The 15,386-nt window shown below is 52.5% G+C and overlaps 1 protein-coding gene across 1 annotated transcript in view; it reads left to right on the forward strand.

The window, feature by feature from the left end:
• Positions 1–7,628: 7,628 nt before the first annotated feature.
• WTIP (WT1 interacting protein) overlaps positions 7,629–15,386 on the forward strand; it is an 88,670-nt gene continuing 80,912 nt past the window's right edge. The window contains 2 exon segments of the mRNA XM_036390515.2: positions 7,629–8,600; positions 8,602–9,082. Of these exon segments, the coding sequence (XP_036246408.1) occupies positions 7,629–8,600; positions 8,602–9,082 (1,453 nt within the window).

The raw sequence follows: 15,386 nt of genomic DNA on the forward strand, positions 1-15,386 counted from the left end.
AACATGGGACAGCTCTTGGCTGCTCTGGTCAGTTCTTTGGAAGTTGGGCAATGCAGAATGAGCCACTAAATGCAAACTGCTGCTGTGCAAAATGAAAAGCTGCTTTTCAGAACTGATGGAGTATGTGTCCTTAATTGGCTGCTAGGCACCAACATTGTATTAATGTAGAATTTTCCAACTTAAACTTTCCTTTGCTCTTTAGAAAAAAAATAAAAATGGAAGTGTTAATTAAGTTTTCAAGTAATTAAAAAGCCCTCCATTTTTCAAATGACAATTTGTTCAACTCCTAATAGCAGGAATGGTCATATGGAAGGAGGCACTGTTGCAAGGCACAAGATCTAAATGTTAAAATGGAGGAGAAATTCTTCCCAGTGCTTTGGCTCAGCAACCTAATGTAGGCTCTGTCTTCACTAACAATTTTGGAGCCCAGCTCATTAAATCAGTCTACAAACTGCTATTTGCAGTGATATAAATTGGCTCTGCTGTCACACAGGGTTTTCAAGTTGTTTGTTTATACTCATGCAAAATTCTCTAATGCAGATAAGCTTCTCTGGCTGCTTTTATAGAGACAATTCTTGATGCTTGCATTTTTAATTTACTTAGTGAATTTGAGTGCCATGTATGGACAAGAAAATACAGACTATTACAGAATGTACCTAGTGTGCATGCTTTTAATTCAATATCCCTTTTCTGCAGCAGAGCGTGGAAAGGAATATTGACCATTAATGATTGACAGCAGTTAACCAGAGATTCATGAAGCTGTTCTGAGGGAGGGTGAAGGAATTCCCAAGGCATTGAATCACCTTGATGAGGCAAATGATAAACATTCAGGAGAAAGAGCTCTGGGGCCCTGGTGACAGCCCTGTGCCAGCCCATTTCCTGAAGAGCCACTGCAACTTGTAGGTGACCATTTAGTGTTTGTGGTGCTTGTGTGTGACATTTTAGCTTTCCTTTATGAAACCATTCCATAGCTGAACCACAGAGAGAGGTGCATCCTTTCCTGGCCTCTGGCCTCTGACAGCTGGGAGCAGATTGATGTGCCATTTCAGGTTCTGACCTTTACAACAAAGACCTCTTGCTAACCATTTATTAGATTTCAGAAGATAAAATCAGCTTGTATTCAGTCTGTAGATACCACTGATACCTACTTCAAGCCTTACTTCTACTGCCCCAAAATTTTAAATTTGGGTTAGAAAACTGAATAAACACAGAATTAAGGGAAATAGATTTGGTGTTGTTCTGTTTCTGTGGTAGACATATTTCTTTTCTTTGCAGCTAAAAGGACAAAAAAACCTCCATTTTGTGCATCTAAAATACAGAATGTGCAAGAAAGCAGGAACTAGGATCAGGATAATACAGCAAATTGTACACTTGTCAGTTATCTGTTTTTTGCTTGCCTGAGATTGTTTCTGGAATGACTACAGGAAGCTTATACCCGCAGACAAATGTACATGAGAGAGAGGCAATGCTTTGATTTGGAGGCCTTGATGCTTTTAAGGGAGGAACAGGATGAAGTAATTACCTGTACTTGTAGATACAGCTTGATATCTGTTATATTGAAAGAAGGTAATTGCTGTGTAGATACATGTTATCTTTATCTCTCCCATTGGCAGTCTCCTTCACTCTTATGAGAAAAGGTTAGAAGTCTGCAGAACAATTTCCAGAAGAGAAGATACTTATGGAATTGCTCTGCCAGTCCTCAGTCCAGCATTTGAGGATACCTGCAAAGGTTGAGCAATTCCAGCCCTGCAATCCTGGAGGAGACAAACCCCCAGCAGCTTCTGTGGCAGCACTTTGGCTTTGGAGGTGTGGGAACTGCCACCTTTGCTGCTGGGTAAGTGCAGGGCCAGACTGTGGGACACAGGGCTCACTGGACTGCAGCATTACTGGGGATTTGAGAGGAGCTATGAGCTGGACAGTGCAGAGGATGCAGAATGCAGAGACCAGGCTGGGTTAGTTACACATGGAGCAGCTTCATCCTTGCACATTTGTTCATCAGTTTCAGTTAACGAGTGACACCTCTATAATGCCTCTAAAATACAATGAAATGGAAATGTAATGGTGTTCTCAACAAACCAATGTCCTCCTCCTTCTGAAATAAACCTTCTCATCCCAGCTGAAGTGTGTTGTGCTGCCAGGTCAGGAGGTCAGTGCTCGTAGCCTGCCTCATTTCTTTAATGGGTATGAAGAGGCACATGCAGTCAGGCTGATACTCCTCACACCAGAGCAGAGGGGGCTGTGTGTCTGGCAGCCTGACCCTCATGCAGTGTTTCTGTCCTTTATTCAGTGACTAATGCTCTCGGATTCCTTTGCTGGATGAAGGTTTGCAGGGTTGCAATCAGGATTTCTTTTTATCGCATCAAGAGAAAGTGTAGCTCCTGCAAGTCTCTGAAATCAGAAGCTATATAACTTCAGACCTCCTTAAAAGTACTAAGTGGGTGCACTGCTAACTGAGCTGGCCAAGTAAATGATGGATTTATGCAAATGTAGTGGTTGCTAACTGATTGAATTGGAATATACAGTGACTGTCTCCTGTGAGTGGAAGGAATAATGGCCAGTGCCCTGTGCAGCTCCAAAGTATGAGCCCCTAAACTGTGCTGGACAGAAGTGTGATTATCTGAAATATGTAAGAGAAGTGGAAGATGGAGCTATAAAAGAAATAAGATACATATATGGTGCATTAATCATAAGTGCTTGGACAGATGTTGTCTGTCTACCCCAGCACGTTCACAAAGCGCCTGTTGTGACTGGAATTTTACAGGGTCTGTCCCAAGCTATGTTTGTGCAGCACAGTGAATAGCTGCAGTTGCAGTGAATAAAAAGAATGTAAAAAATGTTAAATAGTGTTTTATTGCAGATTTAGAATGAGAAATGACCTGTAAGCCTGCAGAGTGGTGTTAGTCAGAAATATTTTAAATAGTTGTGCCTAGCGAGGGCAGCCATTCAAATACAGTGTGTGCTGTCTGCCAGAAGATGGTGCCCTAAAACACACTCTAGAATTGCAGTTTTTAGAAGCTGCAATCAACTGCAAATGATAATTTTAAAATACAGGTCAGAACAGAGTGATTTGCAAACAAATCACCCAAGTCCAAATACATATTAATATCCAAACTTCATATTCCAAAATGTTGGCTTATACGTAAAAGTATTACAACACAAATTAACATACAGGATCCAAACATGCAAAACAAACCAATATAAACCCAATACAGCTACCACTTCAAAGAAAATCAAAGCTTCAGTCTCCCATCCCAACATATAAACACTTCTTTGCATAATTTTTTAATTAATTTCACAACTTTTCTTGAGTTTTGTGTTTGTTTGGGTTTGGTTTTGTTTTTTCTTTTTTCATCAGACTTAAAACAGACCAGAGATAAAAGAATAATCATTTACGTTCCTTACCAAGAAACTGATCCATTTTAAAAGTGGAAAACAGGTGTAATTTCATTGATTTCTTAATGCTGGAGGCAAAGAAATAAATTGGAAAAAAGCAGGTAGCATCCAGTTCAGTAGGCAAATCTGCAGAGCAGCTTCAGATTGCTCAGTTGATGAAGTGAGACAAAGAACTCCCTCCTGCATTGTGTCAGGTCTGATATAACACACACACACCACAACACAAGTCGGGGGATTTTTGCCATTGTCTTCACCCGAGCTAAAGTTTCCACGGGGAGCTCTCACACTGACAGCTTCCCTGCCTGGTTGGTAATGAGCTGTTTGCAGCTGGGGAAGCAAAGGCCGGCAGAGCTGCGGCTCTCCCTGCCTGCTGGCTCGGGTGCTGCTCCCTTCTAGACACTGGCAATGCCAAGGACCCCCAGAGCTCTGCCTGGGAGGCCTGGCCAGCTGATATTCACAGATCAATAACTCCACCTGGCTGTGGAGTTATTATTGTATTTTGTTCTCTTTAAGTCTTAGACAATGGAGTTTATTTAACAGAAGCAGCTGCCTTTCCTTAATGTCTGATTTACTAAGATAACTTAAAATCAGGCATAAGGATAACCACACCAAACCATGACATGAAGTTCAGCTTTAATAACACTCCCACAGCTCTTGTGCTCTTAAGTTGCAGAAGTGTCAGTCTTTTTGCAGTATATACATGTTACTGCTGGTTGCTATAATTAAGCAAGTATTTTGAAAATTAGGTAGGGAGAAAACCACATCAGGATTGTCAAGCTGTAACTACCCAGTATTTTGGATTTTCATGTATCTAACTGTGAAGCAAACGATGGGGCTGCTCAGTACAACAACAGCTTTAACTCCAGTCTTCGTTTGCACAGCCTGGTACAGATGGTCCCTCTGTGAGCAATGCAGCAGTGCTGTGTGTGCTCTGTACCACTGCAAGCACGTTTATTCCACCTGTATGGCCCACACCTGGGGCTGTACTGCAGTCAAATGTGAGTTTCTTCCTGTGTGTGACAGAAGAACAGCTCCCTGGTGAAGAGGGGCCAGAAGCATTGCCCCTGCAGCAGGTACAAGATGGGAACACGGGACCAGGATGTTACTCACCAAGCATAAGCTTTCTTACAGTAAAAGTGAGTGATTTTTACCATTTGATCCACACTGCTTACTAAAAAGGGCCATTTCCTTAGACTCCCCTGTATGTTTTTCCCATGAGTTCATACCCAACAAAGTCCATGCTTTCATGACCCAAGTACCAATAGACTTAGTGCAGAAACCTGCTGGCAGCAGAACCAGCAGAGAAACTGAGTGGCCTCAAAAGGCAGAGCAAGGGCAGATTTGTGGCTCAGAGGACAGAGCTACAGAAGGACACTGTTGCTCTAAGTGTGAGCTGCAGCTTCAGCTCTGCAGTTCCTGCTGTAGGGATACCTGCCCAAAATGCTTCTTCACATGAGCACATGGCAGGGCTTCCCAGCATGTCCTATCCTCTCTGTCAGATTAGTAATAAAGCTTTCAAATGTTGTAAGGTTAAACAAAAAAACAACCAGACAAACAAAAAAAAACCCAAAAAACCAAAAACAAATGAAAAACAAAATAACAAAAAGCAAACAAAAACCCCCAAAATAAAACAAGATGCCCTTAAAACAGAGTACATTTTCTTGACATGTGCTCTGATGGGCCAACCTCCTCCCAAGCTGTGCATGAGCTTCTCCCAGTTTCTCAGGAAAACAACCTTACAAAAACGGACACTAAGTGGTGCTAAGTCGGTAACAGGAGAGAACAGCCTCACGCAGGCCCCAGGAACGATCGAAGGAGCTCTGCAGCAGTACACTGGAGGGCAGCAGGTCATGAGGTGCCCACTGCCACAAACAAACTTCATCCCAGGGGGGGCAGCTGAAGGCTCAAGGTAAAGGTGGTGTCCATGTGCTCTGTGGGAGGGAGCTCTCTTTGTTCATGGAAGGGATGTGTCCATGTGGAAGGGATGTGTCCATGTGGCACGGCTCAGTCTGTGTCTGTGCTGACCGCTTTACCAGGGTCTGTGGCTTGAATGGTTCAGGGACTGGAGCTGCTGCTGGGATGCCCCCACAGCCAGGGCACATTCCCCGGGCCGTGTTTGCTGCTCATCCCGGGAGCAGGAGCAGTGAGGGACTGCACCAGGACACCCTGCTGCACAGGTGCCTTCCACCATCACACACCTGCGGGCTACAGCTGAAATGTAACTTGTTCCACAAGTACCACACGTGGTAACAGCTTGTTTGGGAGATGGGCAAAAAGTGTAATGAAAGACACGAACACAGAAAAGAGCACTCGATTCCCAAGAGTGGTGGTGTTTGCTTATGTACATCCACATGGATGTGGACTGCCTCTGTCATGCCTAACAGGTTTGTTTTTCAGGTCTTGCTCTGCACATTTACATGGTTCGTTGGATTTTTTTCCTGCCACCCCTGCACACACAAAAAAACAGATTGCCAACGAATTGCCCTCCACTGCTGGGGACCTTTTTGAGTACACAGTTGCTTTTAACGTTTAATTAGGTCTGATAATGGAATAAAATGTTCTTGGCACAGCAGAGTGCCTATAGCTCAAACCTGAGCCGTATTTCTCTCCTTGCAGGGTGTCAGCACCCAGCAGTGTAAGGACACCCGTCAGATACCTCTTGTTAGGGCTTTGTCAGCATTTCTGCCATCAACACAAATGATTGCCAGGGAGCTGCAGCTCAATTGCAAAAAAAAAAAAAAAAAAAAAAAAAAACCAAAAAAAACACCAACAACCAAAAAAAAAAAAACCCCAAAAAAACCACCAAAACAAAAAAAACCCCACAAAACTGTAGGCTACGTTTTAGCATCGGGGGTCTCATTCAGTTGCGGTTCTGAGGGTTGTTTTCTGACAGCCTTCCCCGTGAGCACACAGATGCAAATAGCAAGCGGCGCCGGGGTGTTCGTCACCGATCAACAGATGAAGCTCTTGCAGTCACACGCACAGTAGCTGCTTCTTTACACTCCCGTCAGCTCACAGATTGCTTTAGGCCACAATAATATGTTTATCATATGTCTTAGCGCTGCCTTTTTTTTTTTTTTTTAAGACTTAAATAACTGGCAACAACCCTCAGCTGCCGTGCTACAAACACAAGTCCTTTCAGCTGAGACACCTGGCCGGCGCTGGGGACTCCGCACAGGTGCGGGGCTGCTCCCGCCGCTCGGCCCCCGCAGCGATGCCGGTGTTCGTGGTGCGGGGCAGCCCCGGCCGCAGGTGGGGCAGAGTCGCCCCTTCCCCACGCGGGACGAGGCCGCGGCTCCTGCCGGGAAGTTCCAGCGAGGGGCGCGGGCGGCGGAGCCCCCCCGGGCCGGGATCTCGGGCGCTCCGTGCGCGGCTCCTCGGGGCCGCCGAGCCCCGCGCGGGGACCCCCGGCGCGGTGACAGCCCCGGCACCGCCGCGGCACCGCCCGCCGCCGGCCCCGGGCCGGGCGCGGCCGGCCCAGCCGAGGAGGGAGCTGCCGACCCCGCCGCCGAGCAGCGCCGCGGCCGCCCTCTCCCTGACTGACTCGGGGAAAATCATTGTTTGGCTCCGGCATTAGCTACATTCCAGCGGGACGCAGCGCCCAGTCTCCTTCCTCGCATTCCTGCCCCACACAAAGGAGTCCCTGCCTCGCCGCGCCCCGCGCCGCGCTCGCCGCGCCGCAGAGCCCCTCCGGGCCGGCCGCCGCCTTCGCCCCCGCCCGGGGGTGCGGGCGGGCCGCGGCCCCAACGCGGGGCGGCCGCCGGGGGCGGCGGGGGCAGGGACCCGCCGAGCGCAAATTCCTCCGCGCAGCGCGCCATTGACTGGACCGAGCAACTTATTTAAGGCTGGAAAGTGACACAGGGGCGCCTCGTCTGCGCCGGCCGCGCTCCGCCGGGCAGCCCGGCCGCACCGAGCCCAGCGCCGCGGCGGGGATGCCGCCCGGGTGACCGCCCCGAGCCCGGCCGCCGCCTCGCAGCTCTCCGGACGAGGAGCCGCGTCCCGCCGCTGCCGCTGCCCCGCCAGGACCGCGGGAAGGGGCTTTCTTTTGGGCTGCTTTTTGTGTTGCTGGATTTGGGGATTTCTTTTTTTTTTTTTTTTTTTGGCTTTTTGGCTTTTTTTTTTCTTAGCTTTTTTTTTTTTTTTTTTTTTTTACTCTTCTTTCTCCGCTCCGGGCTGCGCTTTCGCGGAGAGTTCACCGCCCTTCCCCGCCCCGCGCCGCCGGGCTCCGGCAGAGCATGGAGAAGTACGAGGAGGACATGGCACTGAAGGCCACCAAGTTCATGGAGGACCTGTCCCTGTACGAGCCCTGCCCGGAGGGTCCGTACGGCCGGGGCGGCCGCCGGGACCTGGTGCTGCACCCCGACCTGGAGGAGACCAAGCGGGTCATCGCCGCCCACATGACGGCGGAGCAGCGGGGCCGGAAGATGAACGGCACCGCCGCGCCGCCGCCGCCCGCCGAAGGCTTCCCCGCCGCCGCCCCCTGCGGCAAAGCCGCCCCGCTCCGCGCCAACGGCCGCGCCGCCGCCGAGCCGCCTCCGGGAGCGGGCCCGCCGTGCTGCGAGGAGGGGCTGTGCACCCGCTCCGAGGTGGCGCTGCCCTGCTACAGCGGCTTCGCCGACAAGGGCAAGCGCTACTCGGCCGAGGGCTACCGCTACGCCGCGGGCAGCGCCTACGAGGGCGGCTACGTGGCCAAGGGCGGCGGGCGGGCGCCCGGCGGCCCGGACGGCAAGTTCGGCGCCGCCAGCCCGCGGGCCAGCCTGGCCGCCGCCGCCTCGCCGGGCCCCGGCGCCGAGCACGGCAAGTTCTCCAGCCCGCGCTCCAGCCTGGGCGGCGCGGTCGCGCTGCCCTACGAGAAGTTCTCCAGCCCCCGCTCCAGCCTGGTGGTGCCCGGGCAGGACAAGTACGGCAGCCCCCGCGCCAGCCTGGTGCAGTACGACGGAGCCGCCCTCAGCCCCCGCTCCAGCTACGCCAGCACAGCCAGCGACACCAGCAAACACTCCAGCCCCCGCGCCAGCCTCACCGGCTACGACGGCGGCGGCAGCAAGCCCAGCAGCAACCGCACCAGCGGCATCAGCATGGGCTACGACCAGCGCCACGCCAGCCCCCGCTCCAGCACCGCCAGCCAGTACTCCTGCACCGCCAGCCCCCGCTCCAGCTACTCGGACTCCAGGTACGGCCCGCCGGGCAGCGCCGAGCCCGAGGGGGCGGGCGGCACCTGGGCTCGCCCTGGCCAGTCCCCGCTCCAGCCTGTGCGGCCCCGAGGGCCGCGGCTCGGCCGGCCCCGCCGTGGTCAGCCCCCGCTCCAGCATCTCCAGCCAGAGCTCGCGGAGCTCCCGGGGCTCCATGAGCGCCTATCCCGAGCTGCAGCTGCCGTCGCCCCGCTCGTCCCTGCTGGGGCCCGGCCTGCCGGAGGACGGCGCAGTGCCCGAGCTGGGGGACGTGTACCACCGCATCCATGCCCAGTCCCCGCCGCGGCACGACCCGCAGCACCCGGCCGGCGCCCCCGAGCCGCCGCCTCCCTACGCCTACAGCCCCACCAAAGGCTCTGCTTCGGCTCCCAAATTCAAGCTCCCCTACCAGGTGACGCCGTGCCGGGAGAGCGGCCCCAGCCAGGCGGAGAGGCGGCTGGAGGCGCTGACGCTGGAGCTGGAGAAGGAGCTGGAGATGCACATGAAGAAGGAGTACTTCGGTGAGTGGGGCGGGGGGAGCGGGCGGCTGGAGGGCGGCGGTGCGCGGGGCCTGCCGAGCCGGGAGAAGGCGGGAGTGCGATGCCCGGGGCTGCTCTGGACCAGGTGCCTGCTGAAGTCTCACATGGCCACAGACCCTGTCTGGTGTCCGAAGCGCTTGCACCGTAGTTCACTCCCGGTATGTGAACTCTATCCCGTCTCTTCCTAACGCGCTTTGCCGGGATGTTTGCTGCTTCCCTTTCCACGTGCGGGAGATGAGTGCCTGACGTGTGACGAGAGCTGCTTGTGTACCGAGGCTTACAGTGACTCTCGTTTGTCTCCCTTCCTCACGGGCTGCTGAAGCTTCTCTGCTAGCCTCCAGCATCCCAGAGGATGTGGTGTTTGCGATCCTCAATCTGTGCTAACATTTGCAGATGACGAGTATGGCTGGTAGGGCAGCTCTTTAGTGCCTGGTTCAATGAAATCTTTGTGCTAGTTCAGAGTACCTGTGGGAGCCCAGCATTGTTCCTGCCCCGCGAGGCCTTGCAGGGTGTGCTCAGCACACAGGGACATCCCTGGGACCACAGAGGAGCCCTTGGCCCTTGCTGAGGTTAAGTCGGCCTGTTGGTCGCCTCCTGAATTTTTGTTGCTTTTTTTATGGAAGAAAAGTAACTTCTTGAAATGTGTATGTTCTTGAAATGTGGATGAGTGCACGTGTTTTATAGCCACTGTAGTTAGATTAGGCTCCCCTGCCTTACTTTGTAGTGGATGGGAAAGGCTAAAAACCCCTGTGAAAAGCTGATCCCGGGGTGTGCAATCCTGCCCGGGCTCACAGAGCTGATGCCGGGGTGTGCAATCCTGCCCGGGCTCACAGAGCTGATGCCGGGGTGTGCAATCCTGCCCGGGCTCACAGAGCTGATGCCGGGGTGTGCAATCCTGCCCGGGCTCACAGAGCTGATGCCGGGGTGTGCAATCCTGCCCGGGCTCACAGAGCTGATGCCGGGGTGTGCAATCCTGCCCTGGCTCACAGAGCTGATGCCGGGGTGTGCAGATGCTGCCCTGGCTCTCCTGAGCAGGTCGGGCAGCCCTCGGGAGCAGCTCGATCGTTCCTGCCCGAGCATGGGGATGTCAGAGCTCCTGCAGGGCAGGGAGGGAGAGGCCTGGGAAGGTGAGGATGAGCCAGCCCCATGCGAGGCCTTTGAGGGAATGGTTACCTCCGTGCTTTGTGTGTGCTGCCGGTCCCGTGCGCTCCTGATGAGGATGGAGCCGTGTGTCGCCTCGGTCCCTGACTCAGTCGGTGCTTTTGGCGCAGCACTGGGTGCTCTGCAGGGAGGGAAGGAGCTGCAGGGCTGCCTTCATTGTCTGGGAGAGAGACCTGGGCCGGCCAGTGCAGGTAGCTGAGTGAGCAGCAACCTCTCTAGCAGGAAAACCTTTCGGTAAACTGCAGCGGCAGAGTTTCTCCGAGCTTTTGTGCCCAGACAAAGGAGGCTGAACGCAGTGCTTTTCCTGCCTTCCTTCACCCGTCATGGGCTGATAAGGAAGCTGATGGATCACCCGCGGGATGTTTGCAGTGCTGGCACCTGGCTCGGTGCTGGGGGACGCTGCTGAGGGCAGCTGTGGCTCCCTTCGGAGGGGGCAGAGGCTGCGTGGGGCTTGTAACACACGAACTGCTGCAGGAAATGTTACCCTCAACATTCCCACGGTCTGCGGTGGGAGACTCAGGAATAAAATGTGAGAGTAAGAACAAGTTACCTGTCCTGAGCCTCTGGGAGGTGTTTGCAGTGGCCTGGGAAAGCTGAGGGTGCCATCAGGGGCACCAGGAGCAAACGTGGGGAGTCTGTGCTGGGGATTGATTTTTGTGTTTCTCAGAGTTTGGCTGTTGCAGGTGCCCCTGCTGGCAGGGATGCTCCCAGTGCAGGATGAGCAGTGCCTGGGCCTGGGCAGCCTCTGTGCTGCTCTGGAGGCTCCTGCTGTGGCAGCACCGAGGAGCACTACTGTGACTTCCACCCTGGAAGCAGATGAAACCCAGAAAACTGGGCTGCTTTGGAAGAGAAAGTTGATTTCTGTGAGCTGCTGAGGTTTTGATAAATTCTGGTGGATTTGATCCCACTTTTTTGGTTCAGATGATCCATGTGGGTTTTGGCTGCGCCAGTGCATGAGAGGCTGGCAGGGCTGACCATAGGCTGTTGGGTCAGGGTGAAGGGAGTGAGAACAGAACAGGGAGAAGTCTGGTTTTAGTTTGACTTTGAGGGTGTCTTAATAGAATGAAGTAAGGAAAATGCCTTGGTTTTCACTGCAGTTTGTACATGCTGAGCTGTCTGCAGAGCACTGGTGAGTGGCACCCCAGAGGCAGTGGTGGGTGTTCTTTGGTGCCTGTGGAGAGCAGAAGTGTTGAGCCAATAGGTCCAACAAAGTAGAAAGGACAGAGATGCTTTACTGCTTCTTAATTAGATGAGCTCAATTGTTTAATGAGTAAATGCTGATTTGAGGACACCAGGTATTTACTGTGCTCTGTGTCCTGTCATCATGTTGTGTTGTTTCCTGCCCCCACACCCCCAGTAAAATTAGAAATTGAGCAGTGTGCTATTTTAGAACTGAGGTCAAGGGACAGGCCAGCTCTGCTTGGAGGAGGAGCAGCCCTGCCCTGCCTCCATGCTGGCTGTGGGTCAGTTTGTGTGAGCGTGGTGCTGGCAGGCCCTGGCTGCTTTCCCACCCCTCCCTCTCTGCTTCAGGAGGGAGCCATAGTCTGGGACAGATAAATAGGAGATGGGGGAGAAGTGCAGGGTCTGATCTCCAGAGAGGCTCTGGGGCAGCCAAGGCAAGCAGGGTGCAAGCGCTCAGGTCTCCTGTGCTGCTCTGCAGGCTGACAGTGCTGTGCTGGGAGCTTTGTTTTACTGCTCCAGCTTCTCCACCCTCCCCTTCCTTCTGCCAGGCTGCAGTGCATCTGGAGGAGAAGGAAGATGCCCTCCTACCCTTGGTTTAATCTGAATAAAGATGCCAGTGCTGCCAAAAGCAAGGCTCTGCACCTGCCCAGTTGCACAGGTGAGGCACAGCACCATTCCACCTCCCCGTGCTCCCTCCAACACCTTGCAGCCACTTGCACTCACTGATCTGACAGAAACAAAGCCTGCAGAGGAGGAGGGAGAAGAGGGAGGGTTGTTTGGGGCTGGATTGGTGAGCTGCTCCAGCTCATCCTTGTCAAAGAGATGGCTGGGGCTGACTCAAGGGTGCAAATAGGGCTCCAGGAAGCCAAGACCCTTCCTTTGGCAGCAGCTGAATTGGGTAAAGCTGTGAGACTTTGTTCTCTTGTAGCTGCTTCCTGTGCATTCCCTCCAAACCTCTTCCTCCTCCACCCTCTGAGACCTCCTGTATGACAGTTTGGTAAATGTGCTTGGTTTAGTGGCAGATGCTGAGAAGTGAGGTAATAAAAAAGTACTTTCATTCATTTTCATAACTCTTCTGAGCTGAACATTGGTATGAGGTGAGGTAGAAGTTGTTTCAGGCATGTTTTTTAAATGGAATGTTCATCCTGAGGTGTCAGCAGGACATTGGTGGGTTGGAAAATCATGAGCTCAGGCACTGTCTTAAAATCTGTTTTCTTTGCAGAATGCATCAGTCTGATGTTTAGGTGTTGGAAAAAAGTGTGAGGTTAAAGTTGTATTTTGGCACACCCATCCAAGTCATGCATCCTTGTGGGACTGACTGTAAACCTGTGGCTTGTCACCTGCCAGGCAGGGAAAGGTCCCTGTTGAGTGAGCACTTGGGCTGCTTGGCTGCTATTTTTGCAGCAGATCTCTCTGTGCAGCGGTGTCAGCAGTGCAGGGTGGCTGCAGGGCTGCAGTCAGACACTGCTGCAGCCATCCCCCAGCCAGGGCTCTGCTCACCTTGGCCCTGGTGATGGAATCCAGCACCAGAAGTGACTTCATTGTCACCTTGGCCTCTCCTGAAGCTGCAGGAGGTGCCTGGTCCTGGGGAGGTGGGGAGTGCAGCTGCCTCCCTGTGCCAATCCAGAGAGAGCAGCGAGGCTGTGGCTCTGCCTTGTCCTTCAGCTGCCCTTGTGCAGGCAGTGCCCTCGGTGAAGGCGCCGCTCCCCATCCCTGCACACCCTGAGCCTGCCCCAGCCCTGGCTGCCAGCTCAGCCCCCTGCCCACAGCTGAGGTGCAGAACAGAGCTCAGACACGTGTGCTGCTCCCCAGTGAGAACAGGGGATCCTGTCCCAGAGCTGCCACCTTCCCCCCTTCCATGGGCAGCTCTGTGCTCATGCTGCAGGAGCTTTGCCAGGGGAAGCAGGGGTGTCTCTGGGGACACAAAGCCTGGATTCTGTTAATAATGCACTCCTCAGTTTGGCACAGCCCTGGTGGGTGGCCTTGACTTTTGAGAGCTCTCTCTTGCCAGAAAGCCACCCAGCAGTACCAGCACATGTTTGCTGGAGCAAGAGGCAGTGCTGATAACATGGTGCTGAAAAGCCTTTGGCTTGGCAGGTGAGGGAAGGGAAGACTGGGCGAAGGGAGGAAAAAAATCTCTAGACCCATCCAGGCCCTCTCTGCCCTTTTTGTGCATAGTCAGCCATGTAAATCTGGATTTGAGCCCTACACTGTGCTCATGGATTCAGAGTTGTATGTTTGTGCTTGTTCTGTGTGTGTGCAGGTTGATGTGATGGAAGGGTGTTTATGCAAGTAAGATCAAATTTAAGACAGGTAACAGTGGTAAGTCTCTAAAAGCTGTATTGCACAGAGATGAAATTTGACAATTTGAATGAAATTTAAGATAAGCTTGCAGTTGGTGAGTAGAACACTTGAGAGATTTGCTATGGAGTTCTTTTCAGTCTTAGGAATTCCTGAAGGTTTCTCTGTGAAATATTAGTTCTTTCCTGTTTCCATCAAAGTAAAGGTGTAATGATTGATACATCATATCATTTGGGGGATAAGCAGAGGTTTATTGTCTGGTAATTACTTTATATTTTTCTTTTGCTGGGCATAGAAATTCACCCAGTGTTGGTAAGCAGTTGATGTCCTTCAGCATTTGCAGTTGGGGCTGCCTGGGGAAAAAGTAGCCTTTGATAGGCAAACATTTAAACAGAAATGAACTCCCATGGTGGGGTCTCTGAAGTGCTCAAACAGGCTGTGTACCTCAGAGCTCTGCTTCTTTATAATCTCCCTGTTACAGCTGGAAAATCCATTGCTGAAGCTGATTTGAGAGTGGTCAGGCTTTTCTGGCCAAAGAGCAGGAAAGGCTCCAAGGAGGTGCTCAGGGGGAAGGGGCAGGAGGAGCTGCTGGGGCCCCTGTGGGGTGGCAGCATCCTCAGGGCCACCAGAAGCCTGTCCCCTGAATGAGCCAAGGAAGTCATGGTCAGAGTGATAAAATCTGTAGCTGGAACATCATCCAAGGGAGGAAGGAGTAGAAAGGTGAGGAGAGAGAAAGTAGAAGGAACTGACATGGAAAAAGCATGGGGTAACAAGTGTACAGAGCTGGGAAAAGGGAATTTTGTCTGTGGCATTGAATGTACTATGAGGGATGCTCCTGAGATGGTTTCTTGCAGTCCCTGGTAGCCATGCACATCCTTATGACTCTCCTTGAAGCTGGGAATTGATATAATAACAGCAGGGGAGAGTTGTGGAGTATGTGTGGTTTTGTTTTATTAGATACTGGATAATGTAACATGTACAATTAACATGAAATGAGAATTTGGATGGCTGTAACTTGGATGGAAGCCTGTGTTATGAATGGGGACAAACATTTTCTTATCTTCAGTTGCAGGACACTTGGCTGTGGATGGGATATGGTTTGATAGCAAAGGGTCTTTTTGTTTCTTTTTGTTTCTCATGCTTTTACTCTGTTAAAAGTAAAAGCACTGTGTGTAAGAGGGCAAGGAAAAAAACCCTTTTTCCAAAGAACTGCCCCGTGTTTGATTGGGGTGAGGTCCCAGGACAGAGGTTTGTGGGGTGGTGCAGGTGCGAGCGCTGCTGTGCTGTGCCTGGTTTGTGACCCCTGTGCTGCCCCAGGTCTGGGGATGCTCCTGTGGGTGCCCAGCAGGGTGAGGGGAGGGAATGTTGGCAGGGGCTGAGGGGAGCCTGTGCTCAGCTGGGTTTGGAGTGGGAATGCTGTGAGAAACACTGAGCAATTCATTGCTCCTGCTCAGCTTTTAGGGCTCTCACAAGCTCCAGGCCAAGGCTGTGGTGCTTCCCTCAAGGATAAATCCCAGAAGTAACATCAGGTTTTTAACCATGCCCTTCCCCCTTTGCCTACCCCCTCACCCCCCAAAAAACCCCAACCCAATCAGCTCTGCCCTCTCAGGTGGGTCAGGGAAATCCTGAGCAACACTGGAAG

Source organism: Molothrus ater, chromosome 12 (assembly GCF_012460135.2).
Source record: "Molothrus ater isolate BHLD 08-10-18 breed brown headed cowbird chromosome 12, BPBGC_Mater_1.1, whole genome shotgun sequence".
Taxonomy (NCBI): Eukaryota; Metazoa; Chordata; class Aves; order Passeriformes; family Icteridae; genus Molothrus; species Molothrus ater.